Consider the following 24,464-nt stretch of genomic DNA (forward strand, 5'->3'; position numbering starts at 1 on the left):
TGTGTACCTGTAAATATGATCCTGTTTGGTAATAAGGGGCTTTCCTTTATTATGTTAATGAGAGCATACCAGAATACGGTGGGTCCTAAACCTAATCATTCCTGAATGGTGTCTTATAAAAATTGCAGAGTAGTTACAAAGATATACACACAGGGGGTCGACAGACACCAAGGAATGCCAAGAACTCCCGGGGCTACCCACAAGGCTAGACATCCTAGAGCAGATGCTCTGATTTGGACTCCTAACCTTCTAAACTGTGAGACAATAAACGTCTGTTCTTTAAAGCCACCCACTTGTGGTATTTGTGTTATAGCAGCACTAGGAAACTAATACAGTGGGTATGTACCATTTTCATACAGTATATACTTACAGTAGCACATACAGGGGTATGCACCATTCACCAGTTGAAAGACATCTAAGCTGATTCCAGTCTTTTTTTGCTGTTACAAATGAAGCTGCTATGAACATTTGTCTACAGGTTTTTGTATGGACATAAAATTTCATTTCTCTGGAGTAAACTCCCAAGTGTGCATTTGCTGAGTCATATGGTAGTTACAGTTTACTTTTGTTTGCCAAACTGTGTTCCAGAGTGGCTGTACCACTGCATTCCTACCAGTATTGTTACCAGCGCCTCTACGCCTTTAATTAAAAAAGGTTCTTGCCTCTCACTGGTCAAGAATGAACAGATGAGGCACGGAGAATTTTTTCCACAGGAGCAAAGCTTTATTAAAGAGCCTTGCAAGCGGAGATGAGGAGGGCCTAGGCAACGCTTCCCCCGTCTCCCAGAACAAAGGATCTGTATGGGTTTTTAAAGGTTTTTTTTTTTGAGGGGGAGGTTAGGAGGCGGAGAGAAAGACGTATGTTTATTCATACGTATAGGTGGGGTTTTCCAGCAAGTGGCTCGTCTGGGTGGGGATATGTTAACTATGGTGCGTGCGCAGCAGCTTTCTAATATGGCTTTAAGACGGTTCCTGTCCCAGGGAGCTCTGGGATTCGTAGCAGGACTTATTATGGGGTGTCACGCCTGCAGAGTCCCTCCTGTGGTGCCAGTTCAATTCCTGTCTCGGTTACTTGCATCAGGCAGAAGTCATCCATCAGTCACCTTGGTCACCTTGGGGATGTCTGTGCATGCTCCAGGGACCAGGTCGTGCAGGTCCTTCTGAAAAACATCTTATAAGGGATTACATTGTTTGTTCTTTCTTTATCACACATTCCAGGATGGGGGGTTTTACATTAGCCCAAGACATAGTATTGTAAGAAAGTTGCAAGTTGCAGGTGTTGCAGGGCTCCTTGCCTAGAGGCTTAGTCCCTGTTTCTTCTCTATCTCACAATGTATGAGTCATCCAGTTTCTCCGCATCTTTGCCAGCATTTGGTGGTGTCAGCATGTTTTATTTTAGCCATTTTATAGGTGTGTAAAAGACTTAAAAGTTTTTTTAATCCAAATTTTCTAGGATTCTTCAAGAGAGATTTGATCTGTAATATGCTAAACCACTATAACCAATACTAAATTGTTTTTCTGAGTGACAGGACACAGGAATCTAGATATTTTAAAAAGTTTCAAGGGTGAAACTGATTTGTGGCCAGGGTTATGAACCTCTGGTCTTGGAAGATACAAGGTTTGAAGGAAATGTCATCCTTTGAAGAAATGGCCATATCCAGTGATGTGAATTTGATAGGGAATGAAAATAAGTGGTGGAATAATAGAGCTGAATAACATTTCAGAGATATAAACAAGAACTGACCCTGAAAAATAATATGTTTCGGAAAACAATTTTTAGAACTTGAAAATTCAAAATAGATTAATTGCAAGGAGATCTACTTAGACCAAAAAATAATTTTAAATTTGAATGTTTAATCAGAATCGATTGGATGGCAACTACCATCACCACCAACAAATAATAAATGGTTACCTAGAATCATGGAAGAGTTCCTTATTAATAAACAGAGACAGCAGAAAGAAAACAAGTTGATAAGGAGCTGTATAATTGTCCAATTCATCTAGAATAGAAAAAAAAAATAGAGAAAGTTCAGGTAGTGACTAAGCAAGTTAATTGACTAATTTGAGGCTACCACAGTCTCTGATGATCCAGGAAAGCAGTGGATGGTGTCTCTAGGGGGAGCTGAACTACCCAAAGCAAATCATGAAGGAATATGTTAAAAATTCCAAGAGCCAGAAGAGTAATGACTCAGCAATAGTGGAAACATCACTTAGAAAAAGAAGCACGCTAGAAGCAAGAGGTTTAAGGGAACCAAGGATAGAAGTGTCTGCCTAGCTCCTTCTCTGCCTTACTCTGGTAACAGGCTCCATACCATCTCTGCCTCTCCAGTGACCTTCTGTCACATGCAACCAAAGTCTCCGGACTAATAGCAGGAGCTATGTGCTACTTTGGAGAACTGGTGGTAATGACACCAGAATAGCTAGTCAGGGCCAGTCAGGGCAAACAAGGTGGGTCTAAGCAGTCAAACCTGCTTGCCTTCCTGTGCTCCCTGCCTGCATTTACGGCATCGGTATCCACCCAGTCATTGAAGCCAAAACCTGGGCTTCATTCTTGAGTCCAATACCTCCTACTAATGATGTGACTAGTTTTCCTACTTGCCTATCTTAGAGATCATAGGGAAAAATTCCCTCTGCTACTTCAGAATAATCCCTTTCACAACAAACCGTGGGATCCAACCTTGCTGCTTTCTCACATTCCCCAGTAACGTCACTGTCCTAGTACCAGTCTCTCCCAGAGATGCTAAAAGGCACTCAAGAGGGTTTTCAGGGCACTATCTACAAGACCACGCACTCCAGATTGAGTATTATATACTTCTAAAGGAAAATATTTTAAGACTTCCAGGATTGATTTATTACTTATTTATTATACTAAAATTATGTTTAGTATAAAAACCAAAAAAACAAACAAATCCATTGTCATCGAGTCGATTCCAACTCATAGCAACCCTATAGGACAGAGTAGAGCTGCCCCACTGGGTTTCCAAGGAGCAGCTGGTGGATTCAAACTACTGACCTTTTGGTTAGCAGCCACTGTGCCAGCAGGGCTCCACATTTAGTACAAAAAAACAAAAGACAAACCTGTTGCCATTGGGTTGATTCTGACTAATAGCAATGCTATAGGACAGGGTAGAACTGCCCCATAGGGTTTCCAAGGAGGACCTGGTGGATTTGAACTGCTGACCTTTTGGTTAGCAGCCACAGCATCTTATCACTATGCCACTAGGGTTTCCATGTTTAGTATAGCGTTGCTTAAATATGTCCAAACCTAATACTAAGTATAAAGTCCTTATGTTTATAGCTCTCATGCGACTATAAAATCAAAGCAAATCTGTATATTAAATACAAACCAAACTATAGCTAATAAAATTTAAATGGACAACATTAATTTACTATGACGGCTAACGTTGTTTTGCTGGAACTAAGTCACCTCTAACGTCTTGGCTTCGGCACCAACTGCTTTAGAGCACATTCTCCTGCATGTGGCAAGTTGATAGTACTTGGGCAGAGCAGTGACTCGATTATAAAACTTTTCTCTAATTGGATTACATTCATCTCTTGGTTTACATATTCTCAGTTATTAAAGTTTAGATTTTAAAAAGTCTGGATATTTACACCTGCCATTTATTTTAAAAGAGTTTCAGGTTTTGTGAGTTTTTCTCAAGCCGGAGATACTCTATGACATGATACGGAAGATAAATTCACAGCTGCTACTACAGCTGATACCCAAAAGGTGTTTATCTGTGTGTACTGACTACATGGAGGCATTCAACTGTCTAGGTAATAAATTATGGATAGCATTGCGAAGAATGTAATTTTTAGGACACTTAATTCTGCCCATGGAATCTGTACATGAATCAAGAGGCAGTCGTCTGAACAAAACAAGGGTATACTGCATGGTTCAAAATTGGAAAAGGTGTGCAACTGGGTTGTGTTCTTTCACCTGTCTTATTCAATCTGTACTGGATCCACGAAGCTGGACAATATGAAGAGGGATTCAGCATCAGGACTGGAGGGAGACTCATTAACAACCAGCAACATGCAGATGACATACCTTGCTGGCCAAAAACAAAGACAACTTGAAGCACTTATTGATGAAGATTAAAGACTACAGCCTTTAGTATGGATTACACCTGAACGTGAAGAAAACGAAAATCCTCACATCTGGACCAGTAAACATCATGGTAAATGAAGAAAAAATTAAAGTCGTCAATGATTTGACTCTACTTGGATCAATAATCAACATCCATGGCAGCAGCAGTCAAGAAATCAAATGATATATTATCTTGAGCAAACCCTCTTTAAAGTTTTAAAAAAGCAAAGCTTTCACCTCAGGTGCATCTGAAGTAAGCAGTAATAGTCTTTTCATTCGCCTTATATACGTGGGACGGTTGGATAATGAAAAAGGAAGTCAGAAGAACTGATGTGTTAAATTGATATGGCGTCAGCGAAGAATATTGAAAATGCCTCGCATTGTCTATACTGGACCACAGACAGATTGTAATTTTTGGAGAGGGAACATCAGGTGTGAAATAAGCATGTCTGGGTGTAAACTGAGTATTGTCGATAATAAAACTTTTCTATTGGGAAGGATTTTCTAAAAATACACCCTGAGCTAAACGGAAGCCCTGGTGACATAGTGGTTAAGAGCTATGGCTGCTAACCGAAAGGTTGGCAGTTTGAATCCACCAGGTGCTCCTTGGAAACCCTATGGAATAGTTCTACTCTGTTCTATAGGGTCGCTACGAGTCGGAACTGACTTGACAGCAACGGGTTTTGTCTTGTTTTGTTTTGAGCTAAATAGTGAAAGAGACTCAGCGTTTCTAGTAATATCCGGTGAGGCTGGCCTTAAAGGCTTGCAAACCAGTCTGAACAAACCAGCACCTCTGCTGGAGATGTTAAAAATAACCTGAAACAATATGACAACAAAAGCACAAACAGCAAAAGACAGAATAGATCAATGGAACCTCATAAAACTGAAATATTTTTGTTCATCAAAGGACTTCATCAAAAAAGTAAAAAGACAACCTACAGATTGAGGGACAATTTTTGGGAACCATATTATCTGATAAGGTTCTAATATCCAAAATATATTTAAAAACTTCTACAACTTAACAAAAAGACAACCCAATCAAAAAAAATGGGCAAAGAACCTGGACAGTTCACAAAAGAGGATATTCAAATAGCCAACGAGCCCATGAAAAGATGCTAAATGTCATTAAACCAAAAACCAAAACCAAACCCAGTGCTGTCGAGTCGATTCTGACTCATAGCGACCCTACAGGACAGAGTAGAACTGCCCCACAGAGTTTCCAAGAGCGCCTGGCAGATTCAAACTGCCGACCCTTTGGTTAGCAGCCGTAGCACTTAACCACTACGCCACCATTAGCTATTAAAAAAAAAAAAATTGCCATTGAGTCGATTCTGACTCATAGCAACCCTACAAGACAGAGTAGAACTAACTGCCCCACAGTTTCCAAGGAGCAGCTGGTAGATTCGAACTGCCGACTTTTTGGTTAGCAGCCAGGTTCTTAAGAACTGTACCACCAGGGCTCCCATTAGCCATTAGAGAGATGCAGATCAAAACCACTAAGAGATACCATCTCTTTCCTATTAGAGAGGCAATGATAAAAAAATAAAAACAAAGAACAGTGGGTGTTGGTGAGGTTGTGGAAAACCTGGAACACTTATCCATTTGTGGTAGGAATGTAAATGGTACAGCTACTGTGGGAAACAGTTTGGTGGTTCCTCAAAAACTTGAACATAGAACTACTGTATGGACCCAGCAATCCCAGTTCTAGGTACATATACTCAGAAGAGGAAACCCTGGTGGCGTAGTGGTTAAGTGCTACAGCTGCTAACCATAGAGGTCAGCGGTTCAAATCCGCCAGGTGCTCCTTGGAAACTCTATGGGGCAGTTCTACTCTGTCCTATAGGGTCGCTATGAGTCAGAATCGAGTCGACGGCAGTGGGATACTCAGAAGTGAAGGCAGAACGCAAACAGAAACCTGTGCACCAGTACTCACTGCAGCACTTTTCACAATAGCCAAAAAGTGGAAACAACTGAAATACCCATCAACACATGAATGGATAAACAAAATATAGTCAATACACACAATGGAATATTACTCATTCATAAAGAGAAATGAAGTCCTAATGCATGTCACAACATGGAAACATTATACTGAGCTAAATAAGTCAGTCTCAAAAGGACAAATATTGTATGATCTCACTTTTACAAAATAAGCAAACACAGAAATCAAAGATTAGTGGTTACCAGGAGTAGGAGGAAGGGGGTAAGGAAGAGCTTCTATTTAGGGGGCACCATTTATGTTAATGTGGTGGAATGATTTGGAAAAAGATAGTGAGAATGGACGCACAACTTGAAGAATGTAATCAACGTCACTGAACTGTACATGTAGAAATTGAGTTGGCATGTTTTGTTATACATATTTTTACAATTAAAGAGAAAAAAACAAACCTGAGGCATTAGCAAAGGGTTCACTCTGGTTGCCAGGCAACCCTGTTCATGGAACTCCTTTAAGCTGACATTTTTTTTTTTCTCCTACCCACATCTCTTCTCCACATTTTTGCCTTCGGGGCCTCCCTTGATTCATTTACTGAGTACTGTGTGTGTGCGTAAGGAGCCCTGGTGACACAGCGGTTAAAGCATTTGGCTGCTAAGTGAAAGGTCAGTGGTTTGAACCCAAGAACCACTCTGTGGAAGAAAGATGTGGCGGTCTGCTCTTGTAAAGTTTACAGCCTTAGAAACCGTATGGAGCAGTTCAATTCTGTTCTATAGGGTTGCTATGAGTTGAAATTGACTCAGCGACAATGGGATTTTTCGATTTGTTGCGTGTGGGTTGGAGCCTGGGGAAGGTCACACCACATGCTCTGAAACTAAACAGGGCAGAGTACTTGCCGTGAAGTATCTTACATTCTAATAAAAACGACAAGGCAAGTCTACAATACCATGACTATGTTCCTTCAACATAATCCTTTAAGATGCTTAAACACATCTGCAAAGCCCCTTTCTTCCAAATACGGTAACATTTACAAGTTCCACGGAGTAGGATCGGATATCTTTGGGGGACATTTTTCAGCCAACTAAAGGTGGGGCAGAGCTCTGGTGGCACAGTGGTTAAGAGCTTGGCTGCTAACCAGAAGGTCAGCAGTTCAAATTCACCAGCTGCTCCTTGGAAACTCCATGGGGCAATTTTACTGTGTCCTACAGGGTTGCCATGAGTTGGAATTGACTCCATAGCAATGGGTTTTTTTTTGGAAAGGTGGGACACATCAGAAGCCCACTTCTGAGGGTAAACACTGAAGTTCTATTTGTCACCTGAGTGGCCAGATGACCACTAGAGCTAAGTTGTATTCAAGGTGATATCCTGGTTCTCGTGAGCCCCGGCTGAGATCTGTTCTGCTGCTGACTTTACCCTTACTCCCTCAAACTCTCATTAACTAATCTTGGCATGTCTTTGTTGCTTGCAAATTGAGAGTCAAACATAGCAAAATGGCTGATGCTCCTAAGAAAACCAGTTCATTTTGCATATAATTTTCATGCTGTAAATATATTGCCAAAATATTAAGAGTTGTAGATCTTTTTGGAGCTGTTGGTTTAGCCCACGCTCCCTTTTTCTGAGAATGGCCTCTCCATCTATTGGGGTGGGCACCTTTGGTCACGATCATATTATGTAATAACACTCCCTGACCAGAGCTAACTGGACCAGGGGTGGTCACTTGACTAAGCTGGTCCAATGTGATCCTTTTCCAGTACTTGAAACTTGGACTTGAGACATTCATTGCTCACTTGATTCTTGGCATTGAAATGGGTTGCTGACGTGGCCAGGAAAGGGAAAAGTTGACATGTAGTAGCTCAAACTAAAAAAAAAAAAATTATTGGCTGATAGAACCAGGAAGTCCAAGAGTACACATGTTTCAGGCATGGCTGGTTCCAGGCTCAAAATTACTGAGGGTTCTGTCTTTCATAAAGACTCTTGCCACAATGCAGGGAACCTCCAGACTCACATCTTGTCAATTTAGTAACACTTGCATACATGTCAACTTTTCCCTATTGTTCCAAAAGTAAAGCCCCCCGACCCCGCTCCCAACCAGAGGACTCTGATTGACCAGATCAGGCTTGAGGACCCTCCCTGGGAGTCTTCCCATTGTGTGTCAGGGTAGAACTGCACTCCACAGGGTTTTCAGTGGCTGACTTTTTGGAAGTGGGTTGCTAGGCCTTTCTTCTGAGGTGCCTCTAGGTGGACTTGAACCTCCAATATTTTGGTTAGCACCTGAGTGTATTAAGCATTTGCACCACCCAGAGGCTTCTAAATTTAACAATAGCAGCTACTGTTTACTGAAAATTTACTATGTTTTAGTCATGGTGCTGAGTGCTCTGTGTATTTTCATCATCCTCACAACCTTTGAAGGTTAGTAATACCAATGCCCTATTTAATAAGTAAACAAATCTGTCTTGGAGGAAGCACAGACGGAATGCTCCTTAGAAACAAGGATGGCAAGAGGACATGTCATCAGGAGGGATGAGTCTCTGAGGGATGAGTCTACATCATGCTTGGTAGAGGGTCAGAGAAAAAGAGAAAGACCTTCAAAGAGATGGATTGACACACTGGCTACAACAATGGGCTCAAACATAGCAACAACCGTGATGATGGCGAAGGACTGGGCTATGTTTCGTTCTGTTGTACATGGGTCGCTATGAGTCTCGATGGCACCTAACAACATTTAATAAGTGAAGAAATTTAGGCTTTAGAGAAGCAACTTGCTAACAATTACACAGCAGAGCTGGGATTCTACTAATGTCTAAAGTTACGCTGTACAATGAAAGCTTTAAAAATAGTTCTTTAAATCCATTTGAACTGTTGTCAACATGCCTTGCTTAAAATTTTTTTCATCAAATTTTTCTTTTATGCCAATTGGATATGACTTTTTAAAACAAGAAATGATAGTAGGTAAGTTTTTAGGCAAGATGAGCCTTTAGGAAAATATAATCTTCATTCTAGAATTAGCTGTATGATTTTAAAATTATCACTTTACATTGAAAAAAGCAATTTTAAAACTATTTAAAAATATACTTTTTTTTTAAATTATAAAAACACACGCTTTTCTAGAAAGACATTGTAGACCATTGTGCCATTACAAAGAAAAGTGTAAAACATCAAGAATATGTCATTGAAGCTATTTAAAAAACATTAATAAAAAGGAGTTGTAACAACTTCATTTTATTTTAGCCCTTATGGTGCTAACTGGAGCCCTGGTGGCACAATGGTTGAGAGCTGTTGGAAACTCTATGGGGCAGTTCTATCCTGTCCTACAGGGTAGCCGAGTCAGAACTGACTCAACAGCAATGTGTTTGGTTATGTTTTTTAGATGGTGCTAATGAATCTTCAGGGGAGCCCACAAAACCTCAAATACCAGCCACTCTGAACTTTTAAAACACAAACCTGAGCCTGTTCTGGATAAAGGTCTTGTGCCACCTCCAAGGACTGAAACCAGTCCAGACAGCCTGGCTGCAACTGACCAGTCTGGAGATTGATGCCTGAGCCAAAGACTAGACGCAAGAATGACAACTACCCCTCAGAATGTTTTACTTTAAAACTCTACCTGACTAGGGGCTCCACATTGGATAATGGCAAACAGACCCAGCCAAACCTCTTTTGGAGGAAATACACATACTTGACAAACAAAAAAGTACGGCTCCCAGAAGGTCAGGTCTTAACTTTTGGAGTCACCTTGGCTACCCACGTGTGACCTTGGCAAACTAGTTACCTAATCCCCTGGCTTCTCCATTTCCTTGTATGTAAACGAAAGATAATAATCCTAAACTCAATGAATTGAGCATTCAATGAAATAATGACTGGAAAGCGCTTCAAAGACATTAATATTTTCTGATTCTTAAGTTTGGTGGCAGTGGTGTTGGTGGTCGGGCAACATGGGTATTTTATTATTATTTAAAGTATACCTAAAAATTACATGGCACAGTTAAGCACTCAACTACTAGCTGAAAGGCTGGCCATCCAAACCCACCAAAAGGCGCCTCGGAAGACAGATTCTGGAATTCTTGTCTTAGAAACATTAGGAAAAGGCAATTTCAACAGTCTTCAAGCAAGAACATGTTTTCTCTTCCAACTTGGTAAGGCTCCTAACAACACTTTGGTTCAGTGGTGGAATTCTTGCGTTGTATGCAGAAGACCTGGGTTTGATTCCTGGCCAATGCTTCTCAAGCACAGCCACCACCTGTTTGTCAGCAGAGGCTTGTGCATTGCTATATATTGAACAGATTTCAGCGGAGCTTCCAGACTGAGGCAGACTGGAAAGAAAGGCCTAGCGATCTACTTCAAAAAATTAGCCAATGAAAACCCTATGTGCTGAAGACATGGCCCCCAGAGTCTCCATTAACCAGAACTAAAACCATTCCTGATGCCAACTCTTCAGACAAGATTAGATTGGACTATATGACATAAAACGATACTTGTGAAGAGTGTGCTTCTCAGCTTAAGTAGATACGTGAGACTAGATGGGTAGCTCTTGTCTGGAAGCGAGATGAGAAGGCAGAAAGGGACAGAAACTGGCTGACTGGACACGGGAAGTCCAGGATGGAAAGGAGGAGTATGCGACCATATTACAGAGAGAGCAACTAGGGTCACATAATAATGTATGTACAAATTTTTGTGTAAGAAACTAGAGCTGTAAACTTTCACTTAAAGCACAATAAAGAAAAAAAATACATTATAAAAAAAAAAAGGAAACCCTATGGATCATAATGGCCCCATTCTGTTGTACATGTGGGTGCCATGAGTCTGGGCCCGCTTGACAGCAGTCATAACTAATGTGGCGACCACATCTGGGTCATGATGTGGGCTTCTATAAGCCGGAAGGTTGGACAAGACAGCCAAGGTCCTTTCCAGGTAAGTCATCATACTTTCAATTTTCCTGCCATCTCAAGTTACTTAACATCATCTCCGAATTTTGATTCCTGTGGCGTTAAGAGGCAGGAAGTCATCCACTTCACTGATTCGGAATAAAACTGAAATATACATAAAATGGCTGTATTCAATGAATATTAGTTGTCTTCCCCAAAATTTTAATGTCATTTACTATGTGAAATATTACCCAATTATCGCCCTTCCCCGAGTGTCCTAAAATTTATACAATGGAATGGTATGAATCTACATATGACAAACAGTTTAAATGAAGAATCAGAATTTTTTTTAACCTAAAAAAAAGCAGTTCTTCAAATATTTTTATTGAATTTAAATTTAATTTAAGGGATATAGAGATATACAGCTAGTCTGATCGGCTACTAAAATATTTTGGTATCCCTTTATTTTTGTACCCAGGAGCCAGTTGACCTTTTCTCCATGTTTAAGTGTTAGCTTTGGTAAAACGTCGCCATGGTCTTCCTCATCTGTTACTGAAGCACTAGTGCTCCCACCCTGCTTGGCATAAGCTGCTCTTTTAGTTTTCCTCTTGTGGGTATGTTTTGTAGGACTCTTCTGTTTTTTGTCAACTTCGCTGCTTACATCCCATAACATTATCTTTCCGTCATTCCCTCCAGTAAGTAGCATGTAGGATTCTGGCAGAAAGCTGACCTGGGATACCCCCAAGGTGTGGCCCTTAAATCCCAGTTTCTGTTCACACTTGACTCCCATTACCCTGAAGATCCGAACCTTTCCATCTTCTGCACCACAACTAAAAATATTGCCACATGACGCCACGGAGACAGAGTGGGCTAGAGCGGGGTTAAGGAGCTGACCAGGTGATGGTGGGCCTTCCATGTCTTCTGATTCATCCTCCTGCAAATTTGTAATCCAGAGTGGCCGGGCCTTCTGAAGGTTCCACAGCATCACCTTTAAATAAAAGCCAAGAGTCACACAGTCATACAGAGTTCTTGCCATTTTACTCAACTATCATGCTTGGCCAGCTACTAATAAAACCACCTGAGTAGTCTGAGAATGACTAGTAGGATACATCTCCAGCAATATTACAAAAACAAAAACGTGTCACTATTACAATGTGCCAGTGGAACGCTACCCTGCAGCTAAAACTAGAACGTCAAAGGAAGTTAGGGGGAATTTACCAAAATAATCTTGAATACTTTTGATTAACAAACCTCATGAAACTGCAATACAAATTTTGACACAGCTGCCAGTTTGTCATTCTACCCTTATCTCTTCAAGTAAAACCAAAGATTATGAAACTTGTTAATTTTAGTCTATTTTAATTACAAGTAAAAGCTCTATCAACTAAATAAGCTAAATCTGGAATTACCATTGAGATCGTTCCAATGTGAATGCTTTTTCTTTCCTTTCACATTACCCAAACCACCCATTCTAGGGGCTTAGCTTAAGTCCCTGTTCCTCCGAGAAAGCTTTCCTAACTATTCTATCCCACTTCCCTCTTTGTTGTATCTAATTCCTATAGTGCAGACTGGTTATTAGCCTATTCCAGTAATTGATATATACTACCTAGCTTGTCAATGTAATTCACCTCATGATTTAATTCACCTTTGCTGATGTCTGGAGCCCTGGTGGCACAGTGGCAAAGAGCTTGTCTGCCAACTAAAAGGCCAGCAGTTCAAATCCAACAGCCACTCCTTGGAAACTCTATGGGGCAGTTCTACTCTGTTCTATAGGGTTGCTATGAGTCAGAATCGACTCGATGGCAACAGGTTTGGTTTGGTTTTAGTTGCTAATGTTTAGCGTAATGCCTGGAAAAGAGCAGAAATCCCAAACACGTCTATTGATCTCCTACCATTCTCTTGGTTCTATTAAAGTGATTTAAACTGAAATGCTAATTAAAGCCTGTTTAAAACAAAACAATAAGCTTTGTGAATGGATTTTACACTATAATCTAGTGATTTATCCTCTACCATAGTAACTAGTTTGAAAAGGAAAATATTCTTAATACTTCCAAAGAGGATAAAACTTTTTATTTTACCATCTAGTTTTATCCCTGAATGATGACTCACAACTTAAAATGGACAGCAGGATAAGAATGACCTTGTTTAGATGTTCAAAGGCATAGATCTAAAATGACAAGATTACCATCACTGAAGCTATTGAGGTTTTTGTTTCCTATTTATGGTAACTTCCCTCACCACTACTATGATTAATCTCATTAGGGCCTGTTTTCAAAAGAAGCGACGGCTAATAACACTTATATTCTATTTCTACTGAGGGAAGCACTGAAAATCCTTCTGAGTTGAATTTATACTACGTAGTGGTTTTTCAGTCACTATGTGGGCAAAGCCAAAACACTAACAAATTGAAATAAACTAAGGAAATAGAAAATATCCATGGAATCCAGACTTTCTGGAGCCATTGAGGCTGGATGAACCCCTAAAACTATTGCCCTGAGATAATCTTAAACCAAAAATATCTCCTGAAGTCTTTTTTAAACTAAATAATAAAAAAACCCTTTGCTGTTGAGTCAATTCCGACTCATTTCAACTTCAGCTAAATTAGTAAAGGATGTCTGCCTTGAGCATTGTGCTGTTTGAAGAACTATCTATATGGGATTAAATTGATAACAGCAACTCAAGGGGTTAGAGAAGAATTTAGGAGGCAGTAAGTTCATGTTAATGGTGGAGGAATAACTTGGAAAAGGAGGGTGAAAATGGCTGTACAACTTGAAGAATATAGTCAATGGCACTGAATTGTACATGCAGAAATTGCTGAATTGGTGTATTTTGCTGTGTACATTTTCAACAACAAAAATAAATTATTAAAAAACAAAGAAATACAAAAGAATAAGTACTAAAACTAGATATGAAAATCATTTTAAAAAACTAAACTTAAGAAAAATGGATGTTCCAGAATCTGACAGCTTAACTATATGGACAGATATCCCCAGTGTCTTTCACACAGCACCCCCTAATTCCTGAATTATATTTTTTGTCCTAAGACATTCAAACAAATTACACCCAAAGTATTTTCAGCAGCTTAAACATTTTTGTATTTGACTTAAATCATCTAAATATGTTGATAGCCATCTCAGATTCTACCAGTTCCAGAATCATTTCCAAATACTGAGGATTCCCAGGTTGTTTATGCCTGGACTTCCTCTTCATACTTTTTTATTCTTCCTAACTACCACAGACCCAAAGGTGCTTTACACTCAATTTCTCGAGCACCCATTCTAGCAGTATCACCTGAAAGAGCAGAGCTAGAGATATGGAAGGAAAAGAAGATAGGAGTTTGGGGTTTACGATCCTGTCAAACATCAAAGGGAGAGAAAGTGGACACCTGGCAAATGCTCAGAAGTGAAAGCAATCGCATCAAAGCGACCCTGCCCAAGGATTTCTCCCCCCATAATTTTTTTTTCTTTTTTACATAAAAGATTCATTTTCAAGATAAGGAGCCTCTTTTAAAAACGTCAATATCTCTTCCTCTACCACCCAGATCCTTAAAATGTTGGTGCTAGAGATCTTACAAAGACCAGAAAGAACAAGTCTTTGAATCATTTACTTTTAGATGTGGAAATATGAAAGAAAAAAAAAACCAACTCGTATGGTACAGAAATATAGCATGATTTCAAATTTCCAAAGGCCCCCATGAGAAAAAACTATAGTTCAGTGGTGGGTACACAGCTATTTATTTAATATTATTGTACATATGGCATGGGGGGCCGTCTGTCCTCCTCTAACTTCACAAGGAGGGCAGAGAATCAAGACCAACAGCCCAAGGCTGATTGCTGAGGCAGAGGTCAGACCTGCCTCCACCCTCCAACCTTTTTACCAATTCTGACACCAACCATGCTTCCCACAATACACTCTACTCCTCTGCTGGGTTTGAAAATTTGTTGCAATGGCCACACAGAACTCACAGACAATACTCACAATTATGGGATTTACTAGGGAAATAACAGGTTACAATTCAGGTTCAGGAACGCTCAGGATAGACTTCTTCCATTAGGACAGCCTCTTCTCAGCCATGCCGACAGACACGCCTCTCTCTGGCCCCTCAGTCTCTGCCCTGCTCCGGCAAGTGTTACAAAGTTCTTTAGCTCTGTTGGTAAGTGCCCAGAAGCAACCCACTCTGCTAGTAAGACTCAGCCCGAAGGCGCTCAGCCCTCTCACTCCATGGGTCTGCACACCCACTGTAAATGCCTTGCTTCATGGGCCAGGAAGCCCACTGTGCTGTCTCCTGCTGGTTTCCTGGTTCGGCTGCCTCTGCTGCCACCACTTCTCTGCCACTACTTCTCACCCTCTCTTGCTGTCTCCGGTATTACAGCTCGCTCACTCTCCGTCTCAAGTCTAGGAGGTCTTAGAGCAGGGGATCCCGGGTCTAATGGACATGCTCCACTCTTGGCTCTTCTTTCTTGGTGCTAATAGGTCCCCCTCTGCTCTGGGATTGACTGCTCTTATAAGCCTAGCAGGATGGCAAAACTGATCAATCCCCTCGTTAAACGTTCCATACACCTCATTTGCATGGTTCCACCTCCCACAAAGGTGCCACACGCTTTATTTACGTTATTAGCAAGCTATCCAATCCCCTTGGTGGGCCACAAGCACCTCATTTGCATAGTCCCACCCAGTCGTCTGGTATATGTTACAAGACTGTGGCTAGAAGGGTCATATTAAGTAATTCACTGCATCACAGTTACTCTTTATATCTTACACATATATTATAAATATTACTTTATACCTGTTTAATAAAAAATTTAGTATCACGTGTCTTAATAATCACATTTTGCTCTTAAAATCTCTGCCTCTTTCAGTGAGCTTTGCCTAATTCTTTAAACCTGTCTAAATCAAGCCTGGTGGCGTAGTGGTTAGGAGCTTGTATGCTAACCAAAAGGTCAGCAGTTTAAATCCACTCCTTGGAAACCCTATGGGGCAGTTCTACTCTGTCCTACAGAGTCGCTGTGAGTCAGAATTGACTTGAAGGCAACAAGTTTGGTTTTGGTTTTATGAGGCACTGGTGGCTCAGTGGTAGAATTCTCACCTTCCGTGCAGGAGATATGGGTTCGATTCCCAGCCATTGCACCTCATATGCAGCCATCGCCTGTCTGTCAGTGGAGGCTTGCATGACACTGAACAGGTTTTAGTGGAGCTTCCAGACTAAGAGGGACTAAGAAGAAAGACTCAATGATCTAATTCTGCAAATCAGCCAATGAAAACCTACGGATCACAATGGTCCCATCTGCAACTGATTATGGGGATGGTGCAGGACTAGGCAGCGTTTTGTTCTGTTGTGCATGTGGTCACCATGAGTCGGGGGCTCACTTGATGGCAGCAAACAACAGCAACAAGTCAAAGGACATAATTTTATAATTTCTATAATAGCAAAGATGGGTGTGTTGAATATGGCAATAATTCAGTTCCTGCCTTGAGATAAAATTTGTTTGTTCAGAGAAATAAGTTTCAAAATTAACCAGGTAAGAACTTCCTTCCACTATTATGCCTATGTTCTCGGACTCGCCCAGAGGCTGGCTATTCCTGAAAGTTTCGACTAACACTGGATAACCAAGTTTTAAGAAGTAAACGCTGGAAGAAATTATAGTTTCAACTTTAACTAAGTATAGAGTCTCTTAAAAGCATGGTTGTGCTGTCTTAGCCATCATTGTTATATCACAACCCAGTGCAGAATGTAATCTACAGCAAATTTTTACAATTTTGGCAGTGAAATCAAATAAGCAATTACTTGAGCCTTCCTTCTTACAAAATATTAATTTCCGAGACTGTTCTCCAGCTGTCTGCTACTAAAACCTCTGGTGTAGAACTGGAGCCAAAATGGTAAATTCGGAATGCCCACTCCTTATCCATCTGAAGAGTCCAGATCACTTTTTGCACACTTAAATGCCTAGTGCCATGCCTAGTGGTTAATTTACTGGTATAGGTGAAGGATGAAAGAACGACTAGTCAAAGACACACTGTGTAGTCTGCCTACTTCAAATAGGCATCCACCTGGCTGCAGAGGTGTTTTACAACCATGTATGCAGCTATGACCACTGGGGTGGAGACTCTAGGGTATGTTTATGCTTGGTCAAGACCTAGGAGTAGAAAGGCAGCTTAGAGGTCCTAGGGTCACTGTGCCCCAAAAGGGTAGAGAGAGTCCCAATAGAGGCACTACAGACATCTTGGTGGTACAATTCTTTGTTGTTCTGGGACTGTCCCCGCACTGCAGGACATTTAGCATCCACTGATTTGCCTACTAAGTACCGGTAGTTTGGGGGAGGAGGACGCAATCATTTTGACAACAAAAACTGGCCCCACCTATTTCAAAATTATGAGGAAGGAAGGTGGAGAAGGAGGCGGTAAAGACCGCTGGCTAAGAAGATGAAAAGAAGCCCTCTGATATTAATAGGATCCCAGAGTCTTAGAAGAGACTATATAATTGAGGGTATAGATTAAATGTCTATAACCGTTCTGGGCATATAGGTCTTTTCATAAACAATGACTCTCTTTCAAGAAGTCACCTGTTCTAAAACCTAGAACCTTTCCTACCACATTATTGATGACATTCTGCTTGAATATCCTTGGTGTTACGTAAGAAAAAACACAGGCTTTGAAGCCAGAGAGATTGAGGTTTGAATGCTAGTTTAGGCAGTCGTGTGGAAAACTTATTTAAATTTCAGTTTCCTCATTTGCAAAAAGGGAGTGACTAGCAGGGTATGATTAGCATTAAAACTTAATATAAGCATTGGCAAGTACTAAGTGCTCAACAAACAGAAGTCATGATTATTCTCACTGCTGAGATTTACTTTCAAAAGGCAGCACTTCTCATTATTGAAAGATTGAGCTATCTGAAAGCTTTCTTTTTATTAAACCAAAATCTGCTTCCCTATGACTTCTTCTCTATGTAAACCAGCATATTCCATTTCTCCTCCCTCATGAAAACCAAGAATTAAAGATCTCCATTTCCCACATAATGGGGTTTCTAGATATATATACTCTCCTGATGGCCTTCTTCTGAATTTGGGCCAATTTGTGGATGTTCCTGGACACCAAGACAAAACATTTCCATTAATGCATCCCAGAACTCTGAAGTAAAACAGGCCCAGCCCTTCCACCTTATTTTCAACAACACAGTTTGTAGAGAATGGGTGGTAAAATCTACCTTTTGCACTCCCCTTTATTTACACGGGTGTTTAAAACGAAGTATCTGGATTCTCAGGTTTTAGGAAGTCTTAAAACATAGAGAAAAGAAGACTAAAGGAATAATGATATATTTTGTGAATAAAATCTACTAGGTTTTTCCAGACTAGCATTAAATGTGCAATAGAAGTAAAGCTTATGGCTCATAAATGGATAAGACATGTTAGTAAAGGACAGAAAATACAAAGATATATATTTAGCCAGATAAGTAATTTGATTCTCTTAACAAAACCCATTTAACAATTACCCAGGTACTCTCTCAAAAGCATCACCTGCATATCCAGTCCACAGGACACCAGGCTCTGAGGTCTTTGTGGCCGAAAAGCTACAGAGGAACAGATATTGGAATGTCTCTTCAGGGATCTGATAGCTTTCTTATTTTCCAAGTCTAGGATTTTGATTGCCCCAGAGTCATCAGCGGAAGCCAGCAGGTTTTCAGTTTCATTCAATGAAAGACAATTGATTTCTTCTTCATTTACATGGAAATGGTCCAGGGAACCTTTGAGGGACCTGACATCCATTATGCTAATGGTTTCTCCATGCGAGGCATAAAGCTTGCTGGGACAGGTGTTGGAGAATAAGACACTGGTGACATCATCAGCCCCTTGGAACTGCATGTGTCCTAAGGGAGTGCCATCTTCACCCCAAGCCACGAGATCTCCACCTTCTGCCCCAGAAGCCACTAGCCCTTCTTTACTTGCATTCAGGCACAGAACAGGAGAAGAATGTCCACCAGTCCACTTGACTGCCATAATGGCCCAGAAGACTCTGTAAAGAGGGGAAAAAAACCTATCATCTTGTGTTTTATACAAGAACTTGATGGTAGGAGACAAATGCAACAAGCAACATCTCATTTAAATATTTTAAAAAGACATCTAAAAAATGTAATTAAAAAAAAAAGTTACTTAAAGATCGATTCTACCAAAGTGTCTTTGAATACAGAATTGTGGTACACTGGCTGGCACATGCTTAAGTAGACTTCCCTTGCCATAGGGACCCAGGTAACCTTGGCTCTCCAGTCTTTAATGTGAGACTCACATAACAATAAACATGAAATAAATTTATTTTAAATTAAGAAAAAGTCATTTAAAGAGAGGGCTGCATAATCATTACATGATAACTTCTATCTGCATACTGTTTTAGAGAACAAGCTCCAGGACCAGACTCTCTAGTTTTGCCATGGCTCTACCATTTACCATCTGGACCACAGTCAGCAAGTTACTGAACCTCTACAAAATGAGGATAAAAAGAACATCCCCACTCCTTCTCTGTAAAATGGGGATAATAATAATAGCATTTATTTCATAGGCTTGTTGAGAGGATTAAATGAGATCATGCATGTAAAGCACATTTAACATTGCCTGCTATGTATAAGGGCTCAACGAATGTTACCATTATTATTTTTCTTATTTTCATTAAGCTGATCAAAGTGGCATCCTGTACACTACACCAGTGGTTCTCAAAGTATGGTCCCCAGGCTAGCAGCATCAGCATCATCTGGGAACTTGGGCCCAGCAGTGTGTGAACATACCCTCCTGGTGATTCTGATGTATACTGAAATTTGAGAACCTGTACTGCACCAATAATCATTTGGGCAACTGGTTAAAAATGCAGACCCCTGGGTCTTACCAACAGAAACTATTTTAGTAATCTAATGTTATTTCGGAGCCCTGGTGGTGCAGTTGGTTAAGAGCTAAAGCTGCTAACCAAACGGTTGGCAGTTCAAATCCAACACCCACTCCTTAGAGACCCTATCGGGCAGTTCTACTTTGTCTTATAGGGTTGCTATGTGTCGGAACTGACTCGAAAGCAACAGGTAATGTTATTCTCAAAGCTGCCCTTCTGGTTGGCATTGTTTCATTTTACAGACAATAAAAGTGAATCATAGAAAGGCTAAATAATCTGTCCAAGGTCACTTGGCCCTTAGGATTTGTACATGGGATCCAATACAAAAAAATTGCAAACTTAAATAATGAGGACCTTTTTCTAACAGCTTCACTTGACAACTGCTTTGTTAGTATTCTTTGATGAGGCAGCCCTGGTGGTGCAGTGGTTAAGTGCTCAGCTGCTAACCAAAAGGATGGCGATTTGAACACACCAGCTGTTCCGAGGGAGGAAGATTTGGCAATCTGCTTTCATTCTGTGAAGACCACAGCCTCAGAAACTCTATGGGGCAGTTCTACTCTGTCCTATAGTGTTGCTATGAGTTGGAATACACGGAATTGACCAAAAGCTACTGATCATTCATAACTGCTTTTAAATGTACTCATATATTTTCAATCCCATTATAATTTACCTGCACTTACACAACGGTAGTACTTACGTGCAAAATTTATATTCCTGATCCTAGGCATCCCAGATCCATAAACTAAGAATTGCCACATAGTACGACTCTGCCTTAACTGCCTGTTAGGCAAGGCAAAAAAGAAATCAGGGCAATTTATCCACTTCTAATGGTCAGATGAAAGGAAGCAAACCAGCCTATCTGGACGAATTTGATTTTTCATTTCACAAGCCAAGGGAGGAGTTGCTAGTGAAGAGCTGCCATAGTTACTTCACTATTTTCAGACATGATATTTGACTTTAGTCCAGTCGTACAGAGATAAATTTCCTAACGTTGTTTTAAAAATTCGTTTAAAACGATTTGGCAATCTGCCTGAAGTTTCCATTCCCAAGACAAAGTTGCCCGTTGCCTCCCATTTGCAGTCATACCAAAAAAATTTCTATCATTATACTCCAAAAACTCACTCAGGTGTTAGTAATCAAGGTAACAGAAACATGGTCACAAAATCAGATAAAGCCATTCTCATAATGACAACAAAATGGAAAGACAAAAATATACTTTTATTTCAGCAGAAATATTCAATTAGCACACAGAGGAAACTAATTCAGTAGAGGCTGATGTAAGTAAGACTTAAAGGAAAGGCTTGAAGAGGAAATGACTCAGAGAGAGGTAAAGACAGGGAACCCTAGTGGTTTGATTTTTGCTGACAAGTACTGAAAGCGTAGATAATTTTCTGCCCTAGCACAGGCTCTTGCCCACTGCTCCAGATACACCAAGAAAAAAGGATGCTTAAATAACAGGTACAGATATTACTATAGAGGCTTAGGGACTATCATCTGTGGTAACCACTGATTTACCCTATGATAAAGACAATAACTTTATCTTGAAATATGAAATCTGAATGTAACTATTAAAAAAGCCATTTACATCACAAATAATTTTGTTTAACCCTTAGGGTGTTGATCACTTCTTTCCTTAAGTTGCAGTTCTAATTTTGCTACGATGAATCAAGTTTAAAGTCTAAAGGCATGTACTCTACAGCTTTAAGATTTGCTGAGTTTTACGTGCACACAGGTTTTGGATCCTAAGTTGGGATTTTAGCTTTTCTGAGGCCAAGAATGAGTTAGGGTTTCTAGTACTTCTATTTCTCCATCATACATCAACCCACAGGGATCCAAGTAAATCTAAGTAAATGTTGACTGGCAAACAGTTTTAGCAGATTTTCTTCCTCATATAAATCTTTTCTGGAAAGTTTTAACTCAATTTTAAAGGTAAATCGATTTTGTACTTAAAGGAACTATTATAAGCAACAATGCAGTTCCTATAAATTTTTCCATAATGGAACCTGTAGTAACTCTCGGTCTGTTAATCTCACAAAATCCAAGGACAGTTGTACCTTAAACTTTATGTACCAGCATAAAAAACAAATTAAACCTCTAATCTCTAAATCACATGGGTAATATTTACTGATCACCTAGCTGGTCAGAAAAAATAGAGACCTATTATCGGAGATGCTAAGAAAAAGAGCTGGGAAAGCCCCAGAAATCTACCCACCCTGTGAGGCTGTTCAGTTAACTGACATTCACCGTGCAGTGTACTGATCGATGATTAAACCAGAGCCTCCAAAATCATGTATTTACTTAATCTACAAGATTATTATTTGCAACACACCCAAAGACCACCATCAAAAAAGTGTTAAAGACTGCTGTGCGGAGTGGAAAAAATGTAATTCAATCTGGGTTAAATCAAAACAACCTTTCAAAAACAAGGTGTCAAGCTATTTTTCCTGTTTTTCTGTTACTGGGACTGGAAAGTCTACCAGAAATAGGTAAGTGTTACCATCCCCACATATCAAGCCAACAAGCATCTCTTCTCATATGTAACCCATAACCATAACCCACTGCCATTGAGTTGATTCCAACTCATAGCAAACCTAAAGGACTGAGTATAACTGCCCCATAACTTCCAAGGAGTGTCTGGTGGATCTGAACTGCTGACCTTTTGGTTAGCAGCTGTAGCTCTTAACCAATAAGGCACCAGGGTTTCCCTTCTCATATGTAGATACCTTAAAGGAAGGTCAAGCACAGGAATTAATTCTATTGAGCTTCTTTAATTAGATCATAGATCCCTCCCTTCCAACACCTAATGAGACCACAGAGTGGGTGGTGAAAAGGTGGGGTAATTTGGGAGCATTTTTAGAAAGGGTGGGGTGCTGCTATAGCTAGCAGTTCTTTCCAGCCAGAGGGCAGACTGAGGGTAGTGAACACGGGGTAGAGGTAGCATTGGGGAAGGGTGATGACTGAGTAAAAGATATGTAAAGAAACAAGGGGGTAGGGATAAAGGCAATCTTTTCCTACTCTGAAATTCTACGTTTGCCACTTGGGGAGTAATCTGCCACCGAAAGTCACCTTAATGACTGAACTAGATTACCTCATCAGGTCCTTCAAAAGCTCTACAACACCTGTACTGTGACAGACAGAATAAAGGCCAACATCTTTAATAACTGAATGATCTCTAACTACTTTGCTCCAGTCATATCTCCATGTACCCACTTGTCCTTTTAAAGGGTCTCTGTCTTTAAAGATGTTCATTCTGCCTGGTCCTTTGCCCCCATCTCAGATGGACCAACTCTACTTATCCTTGAAGATTAAAAAAAAAAAAAAAAATTGCTGTCTTTCCAGACAAAACCAGGTCCTCCTTCCTTAAGTGTCCCATGGTGAATGAATAATAACTGAAACCTCCTGAGGTTATAATTCATTGAATTCATTGAATACATTCAATTAACATAATCTGAGAGTCAGCATTACTATAATCAGTATAGTTCAAGTTTTCCCCAGGTTTGGGTTTTCAAAATTGGTCTTGTGGAGAAGCTGGATTGCAACCAAAATGATGGAGGGGCTGTGACATTGGTATTGGTAAGAATGGATAGAATCTGGGTTACTGAGCTTGTAGAAAGAAAAAGACACCTGGGAGGAAGGAGCCAGCGATAGTTAAACACTATATATCACAGAACAGAAAGGCAGTTGTTCTTGTTTTTGCTAGAGAACATGGATTACACACAACAGGAGTTTCAGGAAAAATTCTTACTACGTAACAGTTGCAAGATACTGGAGTTGACTATTAAGGCAATCTGTGAACCCTATTATTATAATAATTACTTAACCTCATACAGCTGTTTCAAGAATTATATAAAAATCCCCGAAAAGGACCTAGTGTAGTGTTTGGCTCACACTGTGGCACAAATGATGGTTATTACCTCTCTACTGTTTTTTAAAGACTATGAGAAAAACTTCTTGGGCCACCTAGGAAGATGTAGTATGACCAAATAATGCTGAAATTCCTTCCCTTCCATGAAGCCATCTATAATTATAGCCTCCACATCTCTCTCCCTTTTGGAATACTTAATTCAACAAAAACATTGCCTTAATATGCCTACGAAGCGGTGGATCTGGGAATGACTGCATTTTGGCCAAAAGAATGTCATAACTAGCGCTTAAACAGCACTTTATGGTTTTCAAAACGTTGGGGGTTGGGCGGTTTAGAGACGTGGCCACCTTATTCTCCAAATATACGATGGGATACAAATTCTGATAAGTACAGACACTTAGAGAGACAAGAGAGCCTGACCAGGAAAAGACGGCCTCAGCTACCGAAGGCAAAGAATGAGGCTCCAACTGAAGACGAAATTGGAAGACCCAGGACTTGCTCAGCAAGAAAAGGAGAGAAAAGTTCCTAGCGTTAGGTTGGGGTTCGAAGCAGGAACCTGACACAGGGAAACCTCACAGGAAAAGGGGCCAACGACAGCCGATGCGAGGCCGCTAGGACAAAAAGAGGAAAAGGCACTGGAGTGCACCCAGGAACCCACCGCCGCCAGCCTCATACCTGCTCTTCCCGCTTGCCTCCTCGGCGCCTCGTGATGACCTCACCCGCGGGCGCCCAATCCGAACAAGCGTAGGGCACGAGGCGCCTCAGCCAAACAGTCACATCCGGGGCCAAAAGGAACCGCGAGAGAGCTGGGCGTGCGCCCTTGCTTCGTGCCCTCAACCGGCATGGCGGAGCT

General features: G+C 40.6%; 1 protein-coding gene across 2 annotated transcripts; it reads right to left on the reverse strand.

Moving 5' to 3' along the window:
* Nucleotides 1-595: 595 nt before the first annotated feature.
* On the reverse strand, nt 596-24,370 carry WDR53 (WD repeat domain 53). 2 transcript variants are annotated; one of them, XM_049879564.1, is made up of 3 exons: nt 24,287-24,370; nt 18,393-18,888; nt 596-11,869 (listed from the first exon to the last, which is right to left on the reverse strand). In XM_049879564.1, exons 2-3 carry the CDS (start codon nt 18,870-18,872, stop codon nt 11,279-11,281), a joined length of 1,071 nt encoding a protein of 356 aa, XP_049735521.1. In that variant the 5' UTR covers nt 18,873-18,888; nt 24,287-24,370; the 3' UTR covers nt 596-11,278. The 2 variants fall into 2 exon arrangements, with proteins under 2 accessions (XP_049735521.1, XP_049735528.1); XM_049879571.1 differs by lacking the exons at nt 18,393-18,888; nt 24,287-24,370 and adding an exon at nt 14,860-18,341.
* Between the last annotated feature and the right edge of the window lie 94 nt (nt 24,371-24,464).

The sequence above is a fragment of the Elephas maximus genome, chromosome 1 (genome assembly GCF_024166365.1).
Source record: "Elephas maximus indicus isolate mEleMax1 chromosome 1, mEleMax1 primary haplotype, whole genome shotgun sequence".
NCBI classification, from domain to species: domain Eukaryota; kingdom Metazoa; phylum Chordata; class Mammalia; order Proboscidea; family Elephantidae; genus Elephas; species Elephas maximus.

What these genes read in the sequence shown, in the direction of transcription:
- WDR53 (XM_049879564.1), bottom strand. Translation starts at nt 18,872, where the DNA reads ATGGCAGTCAAGTGGACTGGTGGACATTCTTCTCCTGTTCTGTGCCTG. An exon ending in CCTGTGGACTGGATATGCAG is followed by an intron (nt 11,870 to 18,392) that starts GTGATGCTTTTG and finishes TTTTATTTAAAG; the next exon opens with GTGATGCTGTGGAACCTTCA.